This window comes from Agelaius tricolor, unplaced genomic scaffold, assembly GCF_023055355.1.
Source record: "Agelaius tricolor isolate 1412-34295 unplaced genomic scaffold, bAgeTri1.0.p SCAF_22, whole genome shotgun sequence".
In the NCBI taxonomy this organism is placed as follows: domain Eukaryota; kingdom Metazoa; phylum Chordata; class Aves; order Passeriformes; family Icteridae; genus Agelaius; species Agelaius tricolor.
The window spans coordinates 3,904,560-3,922,982 of NW_027269282.1; the positions used below are offsets into that span (position 1 = coordinate 3,904,560).

Sequence of the window (18,423 nt, forward strand, 5' to 3'; positions counted from 1 at the left end):
GATAAAGTAACACATTTTTTCCAAGGGAAGAGCTACAGAGAGATTCCTGCTACTTAAACAGTAACAGATATTGAGGAAATTAGGAGGGACCTCTAGGGCAGAAATGGCATCATAAAGGTAAAATGAGCCAACACATTGTCACCTACCTTACGTTTGTTTGTTGGGCAAACATACAAGTAGCTCAAAATAGTCTTCAGACCAACTTTATCATTCAGTTTCTCATATGTTGTCCCATAATCTGTTGACCTACAATTCAAGAGAGATTCTTGTAAGTACAAACACTTAATCACAAAACTACAAGTCACTTGGCAGCTTTTCAATATAAGTCATGCTTTAAATAGCAGAATGGCTCTCCAGAGCTTTTTCAATGATTCATGTAGTATATAATGATACTTAATTATATACACACAGCATCATGTGCATGTTTATCATTTGCATTTAAATTAGATTAGGAAAAATTCAACCAGCATCTTCCCAAAGCATCTTAAACATGCCCAATAATAAATACTACATTCTGCATACAGAAGATAATGATTGCCAGAAATGCCAAATAGCAGACAGCAGGTTATCAATTCATCATATACTCCAAGCTTGGACTGATTTTGTTAAGATGGTTCATCTCAGCATATTCCAAAGTAGCTTCTCTAACACTGACTAGCAGAAAGGATGGAATATGCTTTATTCTTGCTTTAAAAACCACCATTCAGTAGAGAAAATAAAATATTTCTGAAATTAGGGTTGCTCAGAAAAACACTGACTACATATCTTGGAGAAGAACAAAGACAGTGAACAAATAAGACTCTCCAGTATCCCTGTAGGAGTTACTCTTAACATGTGACTGGAACCAAGATCAATCATCAGCAGAGCTTTTATTCATTTTGCAGCTCATGCTTTCCTGAATTCTGTCCCACTATCTCAGGGATTTAGATAATCAGCCCAGCCCAGTAGAGTTGGCATCCATAAATTGCAGAAAGGGACATGTATCTGGGTAACAGACATTCAAAAGCATAACAAACTCCTGTATCTCATCTGTAACATGTAAGAGTGAGCCTATGTAGAACTTCACATGCAAGCAGTAACATGAATTTTCCCTTTTGCTAAGCACTCCAAAACCAGACATTCTGAAGTAAAATCTTGGCACTCATTATTTGCAGGTTCTCTCCTATCAGGGCAAGAGTGGCTAAATTCACAAAGGCATTTAAGGCCTTTAATGCTTACTTTTTCTTTTTTTTTTGGTGGAATATGGAGGGTGGAACATTTCTGAATCAAGTACCATACCTACATTCATATAATAGCTTCTGGGATTTCAGATTTTGTAATCAGTACATGAATAAAACAAGAAAGCAGCAGCTTAGGGTTTTATCCATGAAAGATGAATTGCACTAAAACGTGAATCTGCATTAAAGTTGAGTCTTTCTATTTAGGAACTTTATAGAAGCCTTTGCAGATATCTGCCTGCTCATATAACAACTGCCCTATGATTTATGTCTATAGATTTCTCCTTCCCTCCAATAAACACACGCCCTCCTGTGTGCATGTATGACCTTTGGTGTTTAGAGCATTAACGTCAAATTCTCAGCTGCTGACTGATCTTTCCCTTTATAAGGTCATCTCTCTCAGGAGCACATATAAACTAACTGAACTATTTCCTCAGAGGATTGAGGAGCAGGATTCTGGGCTGGTTGTTTCTTTTACTGAATATTTCAGAGATGCTGCAGAATCCAGGTGAGGGGATCCACAGCAGGGTGCTGAACACAGCCTGGCCAAGGACTGCAGCTTCCCTTTGTTACCTCACCCCACCTCACCACCCACTCCTATCAGAAATGAATATTTCTGCTGCTCTGCCTAAACCCCAAAAGCTACCCTTTGTGAGGTTTCAGCTGACAAAGACATGCAAAGAGAGTAAGGAGTAAATTTGACCTGCTGAGTTAGGAAAAATATATTAATGAAATAATGCTGTTTTTTCTTATACCAGTGACAATGAATTCAAAATGGGATCCTTCAAAAGGGGATAGGAGCAAAGAAAATCTGAGACATAAAGCTTGCTTTGAAATTGTTCAAGAAAGGCAGCCAGTACCCCTGCCACAACACAGCAAAATTATGTCAACAGCCTATTGCAAATAGTAATCTCAGAATTGCCAGCCACTTCTTACTTCAAGTCTCTAGGCAATTGTTTTGCATTCACAGCTTTATTTACAGGTAACACTCTATACAGATGGAAGCGTGTGCTTCTGTCAACATCCATAAAAGAAACCGAAAGATTTAAAAGCTTAGAACAACATAATTTTTTTCCAGACGAACGAATTCACAAGCAATCAAAGGATCTACTATTAGATCTTACTCTCATTATTGTGTTCTAAACTGACAATAGCTAGTCCTTCTACCTTCCCATTTACCAGTTTTTTCTTTTGTCCCACTTTACAATTACCCTTAATTTTAACAGGGGCAAGGGCGGGGGGGGGAGAAAATGTTATATATACAAGAGCAGATAGGCATCCATAAGTGTTTTAACACAAAGAAATGGTAATATAAACATTTGCAGAGCAATGGGAAAAAATAATTATATCAAAGGAACCATACATGGGAATAGTCCCTGCCTACATGGGAAGTCTCTGTTGGGATCTAACCCAGGCATATCACCAACCTGCATTTGTCTTATTTCTTATATATATATAAATTATATATATATGTATATATGTATACAAGTAGGCACTGATTAGCAGCCCAGATAACGAGCTTTCTTTATCTTATTAAATGGGTGTATAAAGCAGCATGAGACTCCTAACCCATAAAAACACATCAGCCATTGGATGGCCCAGCCAGCCTAACCTGGAAGAGCTGCAAAAAACAGATGCACCTCAGCAGGGTGCAGGCATTAATGACAGGGTAGGATCAACAAATTCAATCCCAGTTATCTGAAGGGGAAAGCATATGCAGCAATCAACATCTCCACATTTTGTGTGGAAGGCTGCTCCTCTGAAGTTCTACAGAGAGAAATCAGTTTTAGTCCATCTGTATAACATGAGCAAGCAAATGCGTGGAGAAGTCATTGTAAAGCACTAAACCCAGGACTTGCAGAGCTGAAAACACAAAAATAAACTATGCCCTCTAAATAGCTACAGCTAATGGAATAACTATATGTAAATGAGTCAACAGTAAACCTTCCTTTATTGTGTCTTGAGCAGACGTGTGTTGCAACGGTGTCTCAAATTGTTTGGGGGGAGAAGGGGGATGTGAGTGGTACATTGTGGATGTCACTGAAAGGCAGATGACAGTAGAAGAATAACATTCAGAAAATTAAAGTATTTATCTTCAATTCTGAACTTCAAACCTGTCCCACCGTATTAGTTGTAATTGCTATCATTAAATCCCAAATTTTACCAGTAGCTGTTTAAAATCCAACTCCCTGTTTTTCCAGTAAAGCGGAAGACAATGCAAGAAGATAAACATTTTCATGATTACTAGCTCATTTCACAGTATAAAAATGTACCAGAATTGTGGGATTGAAGCTCTGGCCTTCCCAGTAATAAATTAAAACAAAACTAGAAACATATAGAATAATTTCTGTTTTGCAAACTATTTGCAAGAAAGCTGACATTTAATAACTTCATTATTATTCATTGGCAGGGCTTTTCCCTCTCCTCCCGTCAGGGTAAATGACATTTCTATTACAGTATTATAATAAACTCCTGCACATTTTAAATAAAGTCACTGAATTCCATTAGTCCACCTACTGTCATGAATATATCTCAATCCATTCCTACCAATATTTCACAATTATAATAGGCATTCTGAATCAACCAGCAACATGAACCCTATGGAAATTTCCTTCTTTGTCAAGGAGCACAGACTGACTTCAGAGTACTGTCAGTTTGAATATATAGATTAAATAAATTCCCTAGCAAGTTGTTGTTTTCTCCTTTGTTACAAATTTAAGGTTGCCCATAGTTATTTCACATTAGGTGCTGAAGACTTGAAGAACTGAACAGTTGATTATTTGGTCAGGAGGCCTTTTTTTTTTGCATCAAGATCTTCCCAGAACACTCTGTGAGAAAAAAAAATAAAACCATTACTTGGAGACTTTAAGCTGTCTCATGTCTCCTGCTTATTAAGTACAGCTTTCTTCCCATGTTAACAGATTAAGTTACTTGTTATAACACACATCATTAAGAAGCAATCACTTTAATTGGCACCATTTGCCTTTTTTTTTTCTTTTCCCACCAGTTACACCTGGTTTACACATATTACCTTGACAGCTTCCCCCAGCTCCACCAAGAGAACCCTGCATCTCATGTCCTTATCCCTCTCCTTCCTCCACAGTTTAATTTGCTGCTCTAACCGTGGTCCAAGTGGCAGCCAGGACCAGCAGCACCTGTGGCGTGGTCTGTGAGCAGCAGGGCAGGGCAGGGCAGGGCAGCCCGTCCTGACCAGGGGCAGTGACAGAGGTGGGCTCTGGCCTTTTGCACCTTCTGCACATGAATTCACCCCTGGCACAAGCCAGGCATTTTAAAGTTAAGCAATGACTATTAGATCTTGTGTTCCAACCTGACACATAACTGAGTTTGCCACCTGGTTTGCCTCCAAAGGGAATGGCCAGGTGAGCTCAAGATTTGCCAGTTGCTATCGTATTAATCTCTGCAAGAGCAGATTTTTGGAAAGAAGCCTTTCAGATTGCAGAACTGCAGAGCCACAGGCTGCACTAATAAAAGGCTTTCAAATTAACACGTTTTTTAATAAAGGGATAATTAAGACATTAAAAATTATCTTTCATGTCTGAATGCAAAAAATACTGGAACTGGTAATTCTGGAGCAAATTCCTGTATGCAGTGGTTTAGGCCTGTTTGTAATCTCTGCTGTAGAGTTGTTGACTTTTGCACTCTTTTTTTTCTGGGGAGACTTTGAGGTTGAGGTGCTATTCCTTCATCCCTTAAATTGAAACTCTTTACTTTGGTTTCATAGCCAGGTAGTAAAGCTTCCCATTGATTTTTGCCACACCACCATGTTTCACAAAAGCTAGTAATGTCAAAGTCTTCTTCAACAGCTGGCCATTTATGTTCACATGTTCCTCCTGTTAAGCCCTTCACAAGGCATTGATAGATACCATTTCTGGTCTAATGCCTCTTTTGATTTAACTCCTTCATGTGCAACCCTGCTATTTTTTTCCAGAAAGTAATGATGCCTGATCTAAGTTTCTCAGGGTGAAACTTTTATTTTTTAACAAGTAAAATTATTTATTTTCATATAAAGTTACTTGTACTTTGCAAATTACCTTGCTTCACCCAGACACTTCTCACCACTGTCTGTCATGTTAATTCATTGTATAAATAATTCCCCAAGGCTTTTCACATTTCTAATGGGATCTGTTTGCTTAGCTCATGGAGACTGACACATTTTGAATTGAGTTATACAATTCCACCTGGAAAAGCAATTGCAAGATATAAACACAGTAAGTCCTCTGTCCTTGGACAAAATTTCCATGTAGAAAAGAGCTTCATAAGAGTATTGTAAGACTGGTTCAAGAGGGCAGTGGTGTGACAGCAGTGCCAAGCCAAACAATTGGTCAGCATTTCTTTAAACATCTGTAACAGCACTTCACATGTCACAACATTAAAACACTTCAAATTTATCCAGGCAGGTTGAAATTAAAATTTTTGACATCTCCAGCCTAAAGAAAAATAAGGTATTTCAAAACTCAAGGGACCCACATGCCTCACTCCCTAAGTGAACACATTTCTGATTACTTTTTTCTCATGAGGCTCTCAGCAGGCTGGCAAATAATACTGTTCCCCCTGCCTAGGTGGGCAAACAGAGGGAAAGACTAGATAACTAATCCTACACTTGAAGGAAGTCTGTGACAGAGCCAAATTCAAGTCCCCTCAGGCTCCACCATCTTCCCATTCCATCCTGACAGTTTAAAATTTTCTGGGGTTTTGTGAGTGCAAATAAGGACTGGAAGAAGCCTTGCTATCAATGGCAAACTGAAGAAGTACAAAATTAAGAACAGTTTAAATAGGCATTTTAGAACAGATTCAAGCCTCCATTTTGAAAATATTTTCTTCCAGTCTGAGCTGTGATGTAGGTTTTACACGAAATTAAGTCATAAATTTGTATGGGTTTAATGAAATGTGCATTTTTTTTTTCCACTCACAGGAAGAATTTTCTCATCATAAAATTTCCCACCTGCAGAAGCCACCAAAAGGACTTGGAGAGGGAACAAAAAAATTACATAGAAACAATAGCAAACTATTAAATTGACATTTCTCTGCATAATCAATTAAAGTAATTCAATTTTCTTCTTTTCATTTTCAATCAACTTTTATTTGGAGTAATGTAAATGAACAGAAACCTACACACTCAAATTTCTTGTAATTTTTGGCTTAATATAGTTCAGCTGATTATTGCTATAAATAATTTAAAGATGTGACAAGCAGGAGAAGCAGCTCATATTTTATCATCCAATCCCCATTCTAACTATTGCATTGGATATTTTTTCAAAATGCAACCAAATTCAGAAAGAAAGAATATAGGGGAGTTGGAGGGCCATGAGTTGTCATTTGTAGGTGACACAGATGAGCTTCCTTTCTCCTTCAAGTAATGGTTCAAGAAAAAGAAATTTGCCAGATTTGCTTTCCATGCTGATCCAGTGGAGAGTCAGTAACTCAGGGTTACCAACTCAGGGAAGCAGAGAATATTTGTTCCTCTGTCAAGGTCAACAAGAATTTGGTCAATTGCTTCAGAAGTCATGGGATGATGACAGTGGGAATATTCCAACAGGAGACAAGACAGCTTCTATGGGATGAAAGGAAATTGTGCAATCAGGGTGCGGTTATTTCTTACTCTTATCTGTGTCAGATGAAAAGCGAAAGAAATGGTCAGTAATGATGTACATGTAAGAGTTCCCAGTTGGACAAGACAGAAGAGCAAATCCACTCATCCCATAATGCACAGCATTAGACAGCAGCAAGACTTATGACTGTTAAATGCAAGCACAGGGAAAAGAAGAATTCTCTTAATAATCAGGGCAGCACACAATGAAAACCATTATCCTGGGTTGGCTGGGACAGAGCTCATTTCTCCTTAGCAGCTGGTCCAGTGTTCTGCTTTGGATTCAGCATGAGAATAATGTTAGGAACACACAAATGTTTTGGCTGTTGCTGAGTGGGGCCTATGCTAAGTCAAGGACTGGTTAGTGTCAGTAAGAAAGTGCACAAAAAGCTAAGAGGAAGCACAGCCAGGACAGCTGACCCAAACTGGCCAAAGGGATATTTTAACCATCATTCCAGGTTTATATAAACTGGGGGAGTTACTTGGAAGAAAGGCCAATCTCAGTTTGAGAACAATTTGGTGTGTGTTAGCAGGTGGTGATCAATGGTATTGTGCATCATTTGTTTTTCTTCGGGGTTACCTCTCTCTCTCCCTCCCTTTAATTGCTATATTTTACCTTGTTTCAATAACTTTTCTTGTCTCAAGGGATGAGTTTGGGAGTTTTATTTCTGATTCTCCTCCATATCCTGCTGGGGTGGGGGAGAGTGAGAGAGCAGCTGGGGTTAAACCACACCACCTAGCTGGCAGGACTGAAAGTTGACATAAAGTCTCTGCAATTGCCCAAGCATGAGGCTCTAAGTCTTGTAAGTGCTTTTTTATCACCTGAAAGCTTGGACAATGGTGCTGAATAGGCTTAAGTACTCTTGTCCTGAGATCAGAATTATCCACCTGAATTGATCTGCACTGCTCTTGCTGTGATGCAAACCTTGTCTCTCTGAACTGCTAAAGACTGGCTGATATCTATTCTGCTAAAGCATAGCATTCTTTGCAGAGATCAATCACAGCTGTACAAGCCATAGTGAACAACCCTTAGAACAAACTAATCCATGTTGTTCACTCAGCTTCTTCTCAGAGACACCTGGTAAATTCACTGGAAAATAAAACCTAGAGAGGAAATAGTCGATGGCACACAAAATCAATAGTACAGAATCAAAAATATAATGAGGTAAGGCTAAAACACCAATGTAGCTGTATCTGTTTTAACTCTGGTGACATGTGTATTCCATTGCCTAATTCCTCTTCAAATCCTCCTATCTTACCAAACTAGCCATAGCATAACTCAGAACAAACAGCATAACTCAGAACAAACTTCCATGTGAAATAATACAGAGAGTTCCAAGCTTGTAAGATGTCATTAAACAACTTTTTAAACATCAGTTTCTGATGCCACTGCCTTTTATAGCAGAAGTAACATTCCACTCTATTGTGGAGAAGGGCTTTTTATCTTCAGGCTTCAGAGACATTGCTGCATAAAGGTTGGATACCCAAAGAAAAGAGCAACATCAAATATTTTAGCCTGAAAAAAGATCAAATTTGGATTAGATGGGAATGATGCACTTTTCCCCTCCTCCCTTTTACAGTTTCTCTAATTTTAGACGTCCGTCTCATCTTGTTAGATCAGTGAACCCCCCAGCCTTTAACTGCACAGTGTAATGGTTTCCCATGTCAGCAGGCTAAGAACAGAAGATTCTGGCAGTTGATAAAATCCATATTCAGATTCCCCACTCCTCTGCCTGCTGATCAGAGATCAGATCCTGATCACACTCTCATGTAAATCCAAACTAATTACTGTGTAGGTGCACCATCACAAACATGGAACTGGATAGCTTCAATGATCAATTTGCTCTTGCTTGGAAGCAGTTGCTTCCAGGGAATCAGAAGGATTTTGCTGTCAGAATGCAAGACACAGAGATTTTTATTTCAAGTGTACAATTACGGAGCTTTTGTGGGAAAAATAATGCACTGAGATTGGACTGGACTCTGTTCTGGAAGTGTTTCCAAGGCACTGTTTCACAGCAGTGGACTGTAAATTCACTATTTGCTATGGGCAACCCCATTTTGGGGGTCAGCTACATTCTGGAACCCCTCTGTGCTAAGTGACCACTTGCATGATTAGCTCTGGAAAAGGGGATGGGATGTCAAGAGCAGAGGACTTGGGAAAAATAACTTTTTTGTGGAAAATAAAATTTTTGTGGAGTTACCACCTATTTTGCCTGGTTACCAGACTCCCAGCAAGGCTGGTGTTTGCCACTGAGCAAGGGGAAGGAGCTGGGTGTTCCCTCTCCATTGCCTGAGCAGAAAAGAGGGTGACTTTCCAGAACTTTCCCCCCCAAATTCACTTTCAGCTCCTCACCTCCATGTGGCCTCAAAGACTCATCTCCAGTCCCTCAGTGAGTGAAGAGCAGAAGTCAAGAGCAGGGTAGGGAGGCTGGCAGCCACAGCCCCTTTAGCTGCTGCTCTAATCCGGCGCTGGGTGAAAGCCAGCAGTGAGAAACAAAGGAGCAGCCATCAAAGCAAGACCTCCACTTGACCCTCTCAGTGAAAGGCTCAAGAGGCTGGCTCGAGTGGTGCTCTGGCTGAAACACCAGAGCCATCTCTCCTGCTCTTCTTAGGAGTCATTTTGTGCCACAGCATCTGGGTGCACGAGGGAAGGACCAGTAACTCCACTAATTTTTGGCAGCTAATTAATATATACCACAAATATAATACCAAACATACCAAAAGCTGACAGGTTATTGATGCTCACTCATCTGATGGTGTGTATGATCCAAGCATTTTCTCTGTCCCTAAGTCCATAGTAGTGTTTTTCAACACTTTTCCATTTGCCATTACAACATTATTTTCAGTGAGAGACCCCCAAGAAAGGAATGAAAGTTTACTGACAACAGGCTTTTTCCTTGTCACCCTAAGGGAATTTTGAGGGATCAGTGGAATATAAGTGGAAGAGCACCAGTCTGCAAAACCTTGTCCACCTGACTCATTTGCCAAAACAAGCAAGCAAGCAGGGTAGGATGCAAATTGCTGCCCTTCCTTCCTTCCTTCATCAGAGGCATGAACACTCTGCAACACTGCAACTCAGAATGCAGCCATTCCCACAGGCCCAGTCTCTCTCAAGGCCTATGGTCATCAACAAAACAAATCTCAGCCTAGCTGTGCTGGATATTAAAGTCATTCTTCCATATGTTTAAATCAAAAACTGCCTTTTAAATTAGGATTGAGAATGACTTATGATTCTTCTTGCCATATGTTTACAGGGGCATACTGACATCAGCACACCCTTAATGCCAAATTCTTGCTCATAAAGCGGTTCCTTGAGTGTTGATTCTTCCCATTCTCACCCCAGTCTGGTGTAAATCACACAAATAGCAGGGACTGGAGCCCAGCAATCATCACACTATTAACTTTCTAATTGATGGTAATGGCCAGAATAAATTTCAGGCACCCCAAGGGGTGGTTAATGGATTTTGTAGCTTGAGGGCAGAACAACAGGAAGCTTTTCCATTAATCAGGGAGAGGAGACAACCATACATGTCCTACACTTCCCACCCCATCATAACACTGAGGTCATTGCAGCTTCCCTAAAAAAACCCTCTCAGCAGGCTGAGCTCAGTTGGAAAGTTTGATACACTTGTTCAGCAGAGCTGCCTTAGCATCCACAGCCACATTATACATCCAGAAAGCCACTTTATCCCACCTCCAATTAAGAGTAAGGAGCAGTTTTACTGTGCCATAAATGCATTGCAGGTCTTCTGCAGGGTATGTACTAAAAGCCAGAGAAAAGATTTTCTGGCTAGCACCATCCAGGCATTTGCAACACAATATGCAATCTTCATTCTATCCTGCCAGTGCAAATCAACAGCTAGAAAGCTTAAAAGATCCAGACAGCCCAAGACATTATTGTCAAAATCACTGTCCAAGCCCCTTAGTTGTTATAATGGAGTAACTCCCAAGGACCAGTAGCATTTTAAAACCAGCTAAAAATGTGCTTCATGCATTAATTCATACTAAAGTTAGTGGGAAGATGCAATCCCTTAGCCAATACTACTTTTTTTTTTTTTTTGCCTTGCTTTAAAATATCATTATTCCCAAAAAAACTGGATGAAGTAAGAATACAGGAGGGAAAGAGATTAAATTTAAAAAATAGTAATTCAGAGTGTTTCATTTCACTTGTACCAGCGTTATCATTATCCATTCCATTGAATATTTTATAACACAGTCCGGCTGTCATCCTACAGGAAAAAAAGCTCCAATGAAACAAGGAGAAAAATCCAAATGAAACACACTTTCAGTTTCAGATTATTCCCACATTTTCTGTCAAGATTTCATTTTTAAAATATTGCAGAAGATTTATCTGAATAATGCTGCATTTCCCTGAAGAAAATTGTTCTACTGGAAAGGTTTTCAATTCATTCTCTGAGTCCAAGCAGTGAACACACTGAGCTGCTAGCTCAACTCGTAGCACACCACAGGACCTAAGAAAGAATTTGTTGTTGCTGCATGTAAAAGCTGTGCTCCTGGACTACTCTCCTCAAGAATCACTAATTAATGCTTTTAAGCAGACAAATACAATGAGAGTTGCTGTTTTTCATTTTAAAACAATTTGAGTGATGCAGCTCTACCACTTGTGTCAGCTGCAAATAATAGACAACACCCAGAGCCACGCAGCTTTACTTTTTTCGTCTTGGTTGGTAGAAGAATATTTATCACTCTGTACCTCAAGGATCAGTGGGGTTATAAAGCTTGCTATTTATAGCCACTCTTGGGGTATGGAGCAGGTGACAGCAATTTGTTCCTCTGACATCTAACCTTAGGTCAACTCCAGAAGCAGAAGATGGATTTTTACAGGAAATGAAATGAAAGTACACAGCAGAAGATTAATACTGTTTTCCAGGCCTGCAGAGAATGCATGCTCCCTATCACTCTGCAGGAAAAATGGTCAGGAGCTTGTGCTGTGTGTTAAGAACAGAGCAAGCTGTGGTCAAGGTGAGGTGTTCAAACAGTCTATTAGCAAACTGATACACTGGCATCTGGGCAGAGAGGAATTGCAGGCTGACAGTCTAGAAATGAGCTCAGCTCTTCGGGTTCTTTGATTTTCAAAGTCATCTTTAAGTCAGCACCAGCTACAGATAAAATGGGATTTGCTTTTATGTTAGTGGTAAAAGATAAAAGTAAGTTAAAGCTTGGCTGTAAATTCCACATAAGAAACATTTAGCACAAAATCAGGTTACTATTTTGCCCTGCATTGCAACAACATCTTATTTTAAAGAAGTTTCCTGTTTGTGAGAATATAAGGACTGCAGATTGAAACATCTTTAAAAGAGTCCCTGACACTAAAATCCTTACTGATGGGCCATATTCATCCACTACTCACAACCCACATTCCTAAACATCCTAAAAAAAATTGACCAGAAGACTTATTTACCCCAAAGCCATCTGTTTCTAATTTATTTGGAATTAAAATTATAAGGAAGGTTTTTCCAAAGATGTGGGTGTATAATGACATTAATTATACAATCTAGTCATTAAAATCATGCTACCAACAGGAGCTCAGCCAAGTACCTTAAAATTCTTTCCACCTTCTTATAACAGAGCTGTCATCCTCAGCCACCACCAACACCCTTAATAAAGGTGTGTCTTCTAACATGCTCAAAAAATTACAGCTTTGCTAACCAAATTCCACACTTGACCACAAAAGCCCTAGAAACCCCCAATGTCCCAAAACAGCTGGAAAAAGCCATGCTAATTTCACCTGTGTGAAAGCCAAGGCTGGTAGAAAAGAGTTATTAATTACAAAAGGTTCAATTTGCACTTGGAATGGCAAAGGTCACACAGCTACATAACAATTATACCCTCAAAAAGGACCTTCATAAGTCCCTGGACATTTCTCTGGGAGATGGTTGCCAAGTCCTATCCTGCTGTGTGATAGAAAGTCACTGAAAAATGACTGTTAAGTGGAAGGTCTTCAATTCATTTTTGATTTATTTGTGTCCAATTAGAACAGACACTTTATGGAACAGTTGCTGTGGTAGCCAAACACTGGAGCTGTGCCCCTGGGTGGAGGGGAAGGGAAGGAGGCAAGAACAGGTGCAAGATTTTAAATGTGCAGTTCAAGTGGGAGCAGACATCCATGGATCTCAGGTGTGCCCCAAGCCCCCTTCCAGCACCATCTACACACACACACACACACACCTTTCATCACCTGTCACAGCCCCAGAAATCTCATCATTTGTTGGGTAAAGGTCCTGTGGCAGGTGAAACAAGACCAGACAACTGTGACCAATCCTTCTATGTCTTCACAGGTCAAATTCCTGCCAAAAATGCACTGAATTTCCCTTTTCAGTAGATGAGAATTGGAGGACTGTAAATACATGAAAAAAGCATCTGTGATTTTTCACTGCCACAGAATAAAGTTCCCTGTTCAGCTCATCTAATTTTTGGGTGAATAAGGCACCTTAACCTTCACTTCATGTATGGGTTTTTCTGTCTCCATCCTCTTCCCCCTGTTTTAAAATTTATGGCTACCATTTAGGCTGATTTCAATTTCCATTAATAATATGTGCAACTGATGTACATTTAAGTGATTTTAATCATGTTGTAGTGACAGGTTTAGCTTAAAGCAGGGCTTCACTTAGAACTATCAAGTAAATTTCTCTTGAAAAGGTCAGTTTAACATTTAACAGGAGGGCCCATTCCAGACAAATTAGAATTTGCTCCACTTGCTTCAACTGCAAACACTTTCCAGGCTGGCTTCAAGAGAGGCATGTCAAGCAAAAGAGAAAAGTGTCAGGCACCCAAGAGAGAAGGTTCAGCCAGCCCAAGGACTGCTCAGAAACGTGGGCAAAACTGAAATATTCCTGCCCCAGTGTTCAAGATCTGGGGCAGACTATCCCACAGAAAGCAGGGAAGGCAGAGCTGGGACAGTTTGGCCGAGCCCCTGACAAGTCAGATTTCTTATTTCTAATTGCTGCAGCAACAGGAATGCAGTGGGAGCAGCTTTCAGTGTGAGAGAGGGGTTATTGGGTGTGCACCCCACGAGGATCTCTTATTGGTGCTGTGCCTGCCAGGGACGTTTGGGCTTTCCAGGGGAGCAGCACAAAGAGCAGAGGGGCAATACCTGTCCTGCTGTCTCAGGGCACTCTCAGCAGTAGCCCAATCCCCTGCACACTGCAGCTGGTGACAGCTGGAACCATCACAAATGAAAGGCAAGAAATAAGCTTGTGCTGGTGGCATGTGAATCCCTGACCCAGAACCTCCAGAGAGCACAGGGACATCAGATCTTGTGGTCCCCCCACATTGCTGATGAGCCTTTCACTGTCAACAGCAAAGCAGAGCCTGTGACCTCCTGTTCCTGTGGCACCCATACAAGAATGGAACATGTCCTAGTGGATCTTTTTCATTGAAAATAAATTTTCTCTAAGGATGTTCTCAATCAGGTGACAGTTTCTGAATAAAATCAAAATATCCTCCAGGGACCTGTCCAGCCTTTCTAGCACCTGGCTGAATGACAGCATCCATTTAGTGACAGGTTTCACTGTCTGTTTTACTATCAGGTTTTACTAGTTTCAAAAATGCAAAATTACTCATAAAACAGAAATTCTGTTTGTCTAGACAGCCAAGTAAGTTTGTCCAGACAGCTAAGTAAGTTCATCTTGGTGTAAATTTCCCCTGACAACTCTCAAGTTCTTCAGGAATCCTGAAGAAGCCTCCAAGAGTATTTTTGACATTTGTGCTGTCACACTTCCTGAACAATCTTCATTACTTCACAGATTTGTGCTTCTGCCTAGAAAGAGTGGTTGGGGAAAAAAAAACCAAACAACAAACCAAACAAAAACCAATAAAACCACAATAAAACAAAAATACAAAGCCACATACACACAAGCACAGTGTTTGAAAATTCAGGGATAAAACTGAAATTTAAGCCAGTCATTTTCAGGTTCACCTGGAAATGTTTCAGACATGTTTTCACTTTAGAAAATGCCAACCTGCCAAAGCAAACCTTTTCCCGAATAGAATTTCCTTGCATAACATCAGAAGGAGCAGATTTTTTTTAGTTCTGAGATGTGAGAGGTCCAGGTTTTGTTGAGAAGAGAGGACAGCACTCAGCAGAACAGTCAGCAAAAGCACTGATGCATCTGTAGCTGTCTAAGCACAAGAACAACAGCTGGGGCTGTTACTGCAGCAACCACCAATACACTGAAATTACTTCCAAGCAAATCCTCCTTTACAGCAAGGCAAACATTGAGATGCAGCCTTTCTCAAATAATACAAAATTTCAATTTAGGAGCATCCTCCATCTGAAGAGAGCTCACTCAGCCACTGTACTACTAATTATTATGGGGTAGTGCTCTCCTTCACCCCTTTGAACTCTGCTTGTGTGTAGGACAGAGAAAGATATTTAATAATACAACCACACTCATGATTATGGAGAAGAGTAATAGATTCACCAGCAATTTGACTAATCAAGCTGACAAAGTGATTGGGTTCAAAAAAGGAGAGACTCTCCCAGCAGCAGTTCATTAAAACGAAAATGAAATTCTGCACATTTCCAGTGTAGCAAAATTTACTGGTTCAAAAGGGGGAAGAAAAAGGAATAACTTGGATAATCTCAACTATCAGCAAGAATAATCAGGTGTAGGGTGCAGCTGAGACTGGATTGGCTCTTTTAATTTCATTATAGACAATAAGCAAAGAAAATGTGCAAAGAAGGAGGTTCTGCAAGGAAAGCCCTTGCACCTAGAACCAGTTATTTCAGGTGATTGTAAGCAGTGTTTGAATGTGACAGGGATCCTCACAGCAATGGAGACAACTGTGAGGGAGGACCATGACAAACCTCAGAAAGTAAGCCAGAGTTTTTTAGGAGAAATGTCTGTTTGCAAGAAAAACTAAAGCTACTGTGAAAATGGAAAGCTGACTCATCCACACACAGCACAGCAGTGGTCCCACAAAGTTATCAACACTGTGTGAGGTTGCTGAGAGTCAAGGAACTCAGCCTGGGTGGCAGTGTGAGAATATATTAAAATAAGTGTCTTTTCTTGAGAATGTTTTATTTATGAGAGTAGAGCAGAACTGTTGAAGAGAATGAAATAAAACTCCTTTGATTTTATTTAGCATCTTACTTCATGTTAAAACTTAATGGGAAAAATCCTGAAGTTATTAACTGTTAAAAAACTATGTTTTATTGGATTCCTGAGCTGCTGACAGTTTTGATACAGGACATTTCAAAATGGTGTAAAAGATGAGATAGATGGGAGAAGCTGCTCCTGAAGAGAATGGAGGAAACAAGAAAACTTGGCTCAGGAAAAGCTACCTCTTAAATGGCCCTTAAGGACCATTAAGGGACATAGACAGAATGAGGCAGAGGAAGGGCTTTAACCTGCAGGAGGGGAAGCAATTGTGTCTGCAGAAGAAATGTGTTACAACCCAAACTAGTTCAAACCACCCAGAAAATCCATCAGTAAGGCACCCAAGTGGGACAAACAGTCCCAAACCCTGCAAACAGGTAGCCAGAAAAGAAGGTACTGGTGCTCCAAGACTGGCTTGAATGCAAGGACAGAAGAGGGAAGCTGAGGGTGGGAGAGAAACTGCACAGTCCAAAATTCCTTGTGGCAACACCAGACACTGAATCCCTTGCTACCAAAAGAAGAAAATCACCCTGAACTCTTCTGCCTTTGCATGTGCCAGAGCCACTTTTCTTCCCAGTGGTGCACAGACACCAAAAGAAAAGAGCACATGTTACCAAATTTCTCCAGCCCTGTTGAAAAGCATGGAAGAACAGCAACTGCATTGAGGGCCTGGCTCAGGAACATAACCAAATCCTGCAGAACAGATGGAACCACCACCAGTGCTGGGAGTTCTTACTGGCCAGGAAGGGGAGATAAGGCTAATCTTAGCACTGTGAAACACTTGTAGTCCCACTTTCACATTCCAGGTATTTACAGTTCTTTGGGGATTTTCTGTGGATTAAAACCCAGTTCTTTAGTAAGTTTCTCTTCCCAAGGAAGGAGATGTTTAACTGAAGCCTTCATTCCCAAATATGATGTTGCTCAACTATCCAAGAAAAAAATGGACAGCCAAGGTAAATAAAATGCCTGTTGTCACTTTTTTTGTCTGAGCATGAACTGATCAAGCTCAAATGTATTTTCTGAGGGCTGTGCAAAGGTCAGCAGGTAAAGGAATCTTATTCTACAGGGAAATAGAGAGGGACAAGTGGACAACTCTAGTGATTGTACTGTCACTCCTGAAACATGAGGCCTCTACTGCCTCCATTAATTAAAGCTGTTGAGCTAGATCAGAGGCTGATCAGTCTTCAACCCCTTGTGCATCATTATTAACTCCTAGCTCACCTTAATAAAACCTTGAACCAAACATCTCCTTTGGGTACTCTGAGAAGGAGAAACCAACTCAGCTAATTAGACAGAGTTGTCACAGCAGCTAATCAGCACACCTACATTCAGCCCAGTGATTGGTACCAGCTGGGAATCATTTCAAAATTTACCAGGGAATTAAGAAAGCACACCTTTGGGACGTGCTGGAAGAGAAGTCTTTGGCTGACAGAGCAAAAAAGATGGAGGAGATGAAGCAGCAGCTAAAAGTAAAGTTTGCTTTAGAGAATCAGGAGTGAAATCAGGTAAAACACACAAGAAGTGATTCTTGTGGCAATTGATAGATCATCTGATCTGCAGTGCTGGTGGGCAAGGGAGCAGTAGTCTACTTTAGGGGAAGCACTAGTAAGAAAGCATCATAAATTAATCCCAGCCAGTCAGCCCAGAGTGCAGCAAATGACAGCACTGGAACACAAACAGTAAGTAAATCACATCTACCCCTGCCTGAGGACTGGGTCTAGATCTCTGTTCTCCACCTCCAGACAAACCCAGTCCTAGTCTATTATTTCAATTAATGGAACAGTCTTTTTATACTGAATGAAGACATTATTACTTGTCTACTCTATGGCTCTGACAGAAAGGCAACAGTAACAGTGGATCTTCCTCACTGTACCACTGGGCATTAACTCAGCTGATAGTGCTGACAAGTCCTGTCCTATTTACAGGCTGGTAAGTTCAGCTCCTTGAGTGCAACCACCTCATTTTTGCAGGACTCTGTCTGTAGAAGAGTTATGCTGCCAGCCCTGCTCCTTCAAAGAATCTAGGCCTCTTGGCAGTTTTTTTTTTTTTTCCCTTTGGCATTTAGAGATTACAGAGTGATATTTTCAGATATAGCTGAGGTTCTGAACAGACTGTCCTGTGAGCTCTGTAAATCGGGAGCAGCAAGCTTGGGCCTTCTGGCAGGGCTACTGCCAGCTCATGATCTGAGCAGATGAGATGTGTCTGCCACAGGTCCCTGCCACAGCTGTACAGCACTGTCAGAGGCACACACTGGGCACAGCTGGAGCCTGCAGAACAGGGCAACCACCTGCACCCACTCCACAGAGCCGCAGAGCAGCAGAGGCTGTGGCACCCTGCTGCAGAGAAACAGGAGCTGAGCTTGGCCAGGAAACTCTAACAGCTCCTGTGGGGTGCCTAACAATTTTTTTTCCTGTTTTGTCTCCCAGAGAGAGCACAGTGACCCCAATAACAGATAACAAGGACAACAGCCTTAGCT

General features: G+C 40.8%; 1 protein-coding gene across 3 annotated transcripts in view; it reads right to left on the reverse strand.

Moving 5' to 3' along the window:
* SORCS1 (sortilin related VPS10 domain containing receptor 1) overlaps positions 1–18,423 on the reverse strand; it is a 260,557-nt gene that overhangs the window by 144,184 nt on the left and 97,950 nt on the right. For all 3 annotated transcript variants that reach the window (XM_071446302.1, XM_071446300.1, XM_071446301.1), the window contains exon 3: positions 147–246. In XM_071446302.1, the coding sequence (XP_071302403.1) occupies positions 147–246 (100 nt within the window). The remainder of the gene's footprint in view (positions 1–146; positions 247–18,423) is intronic.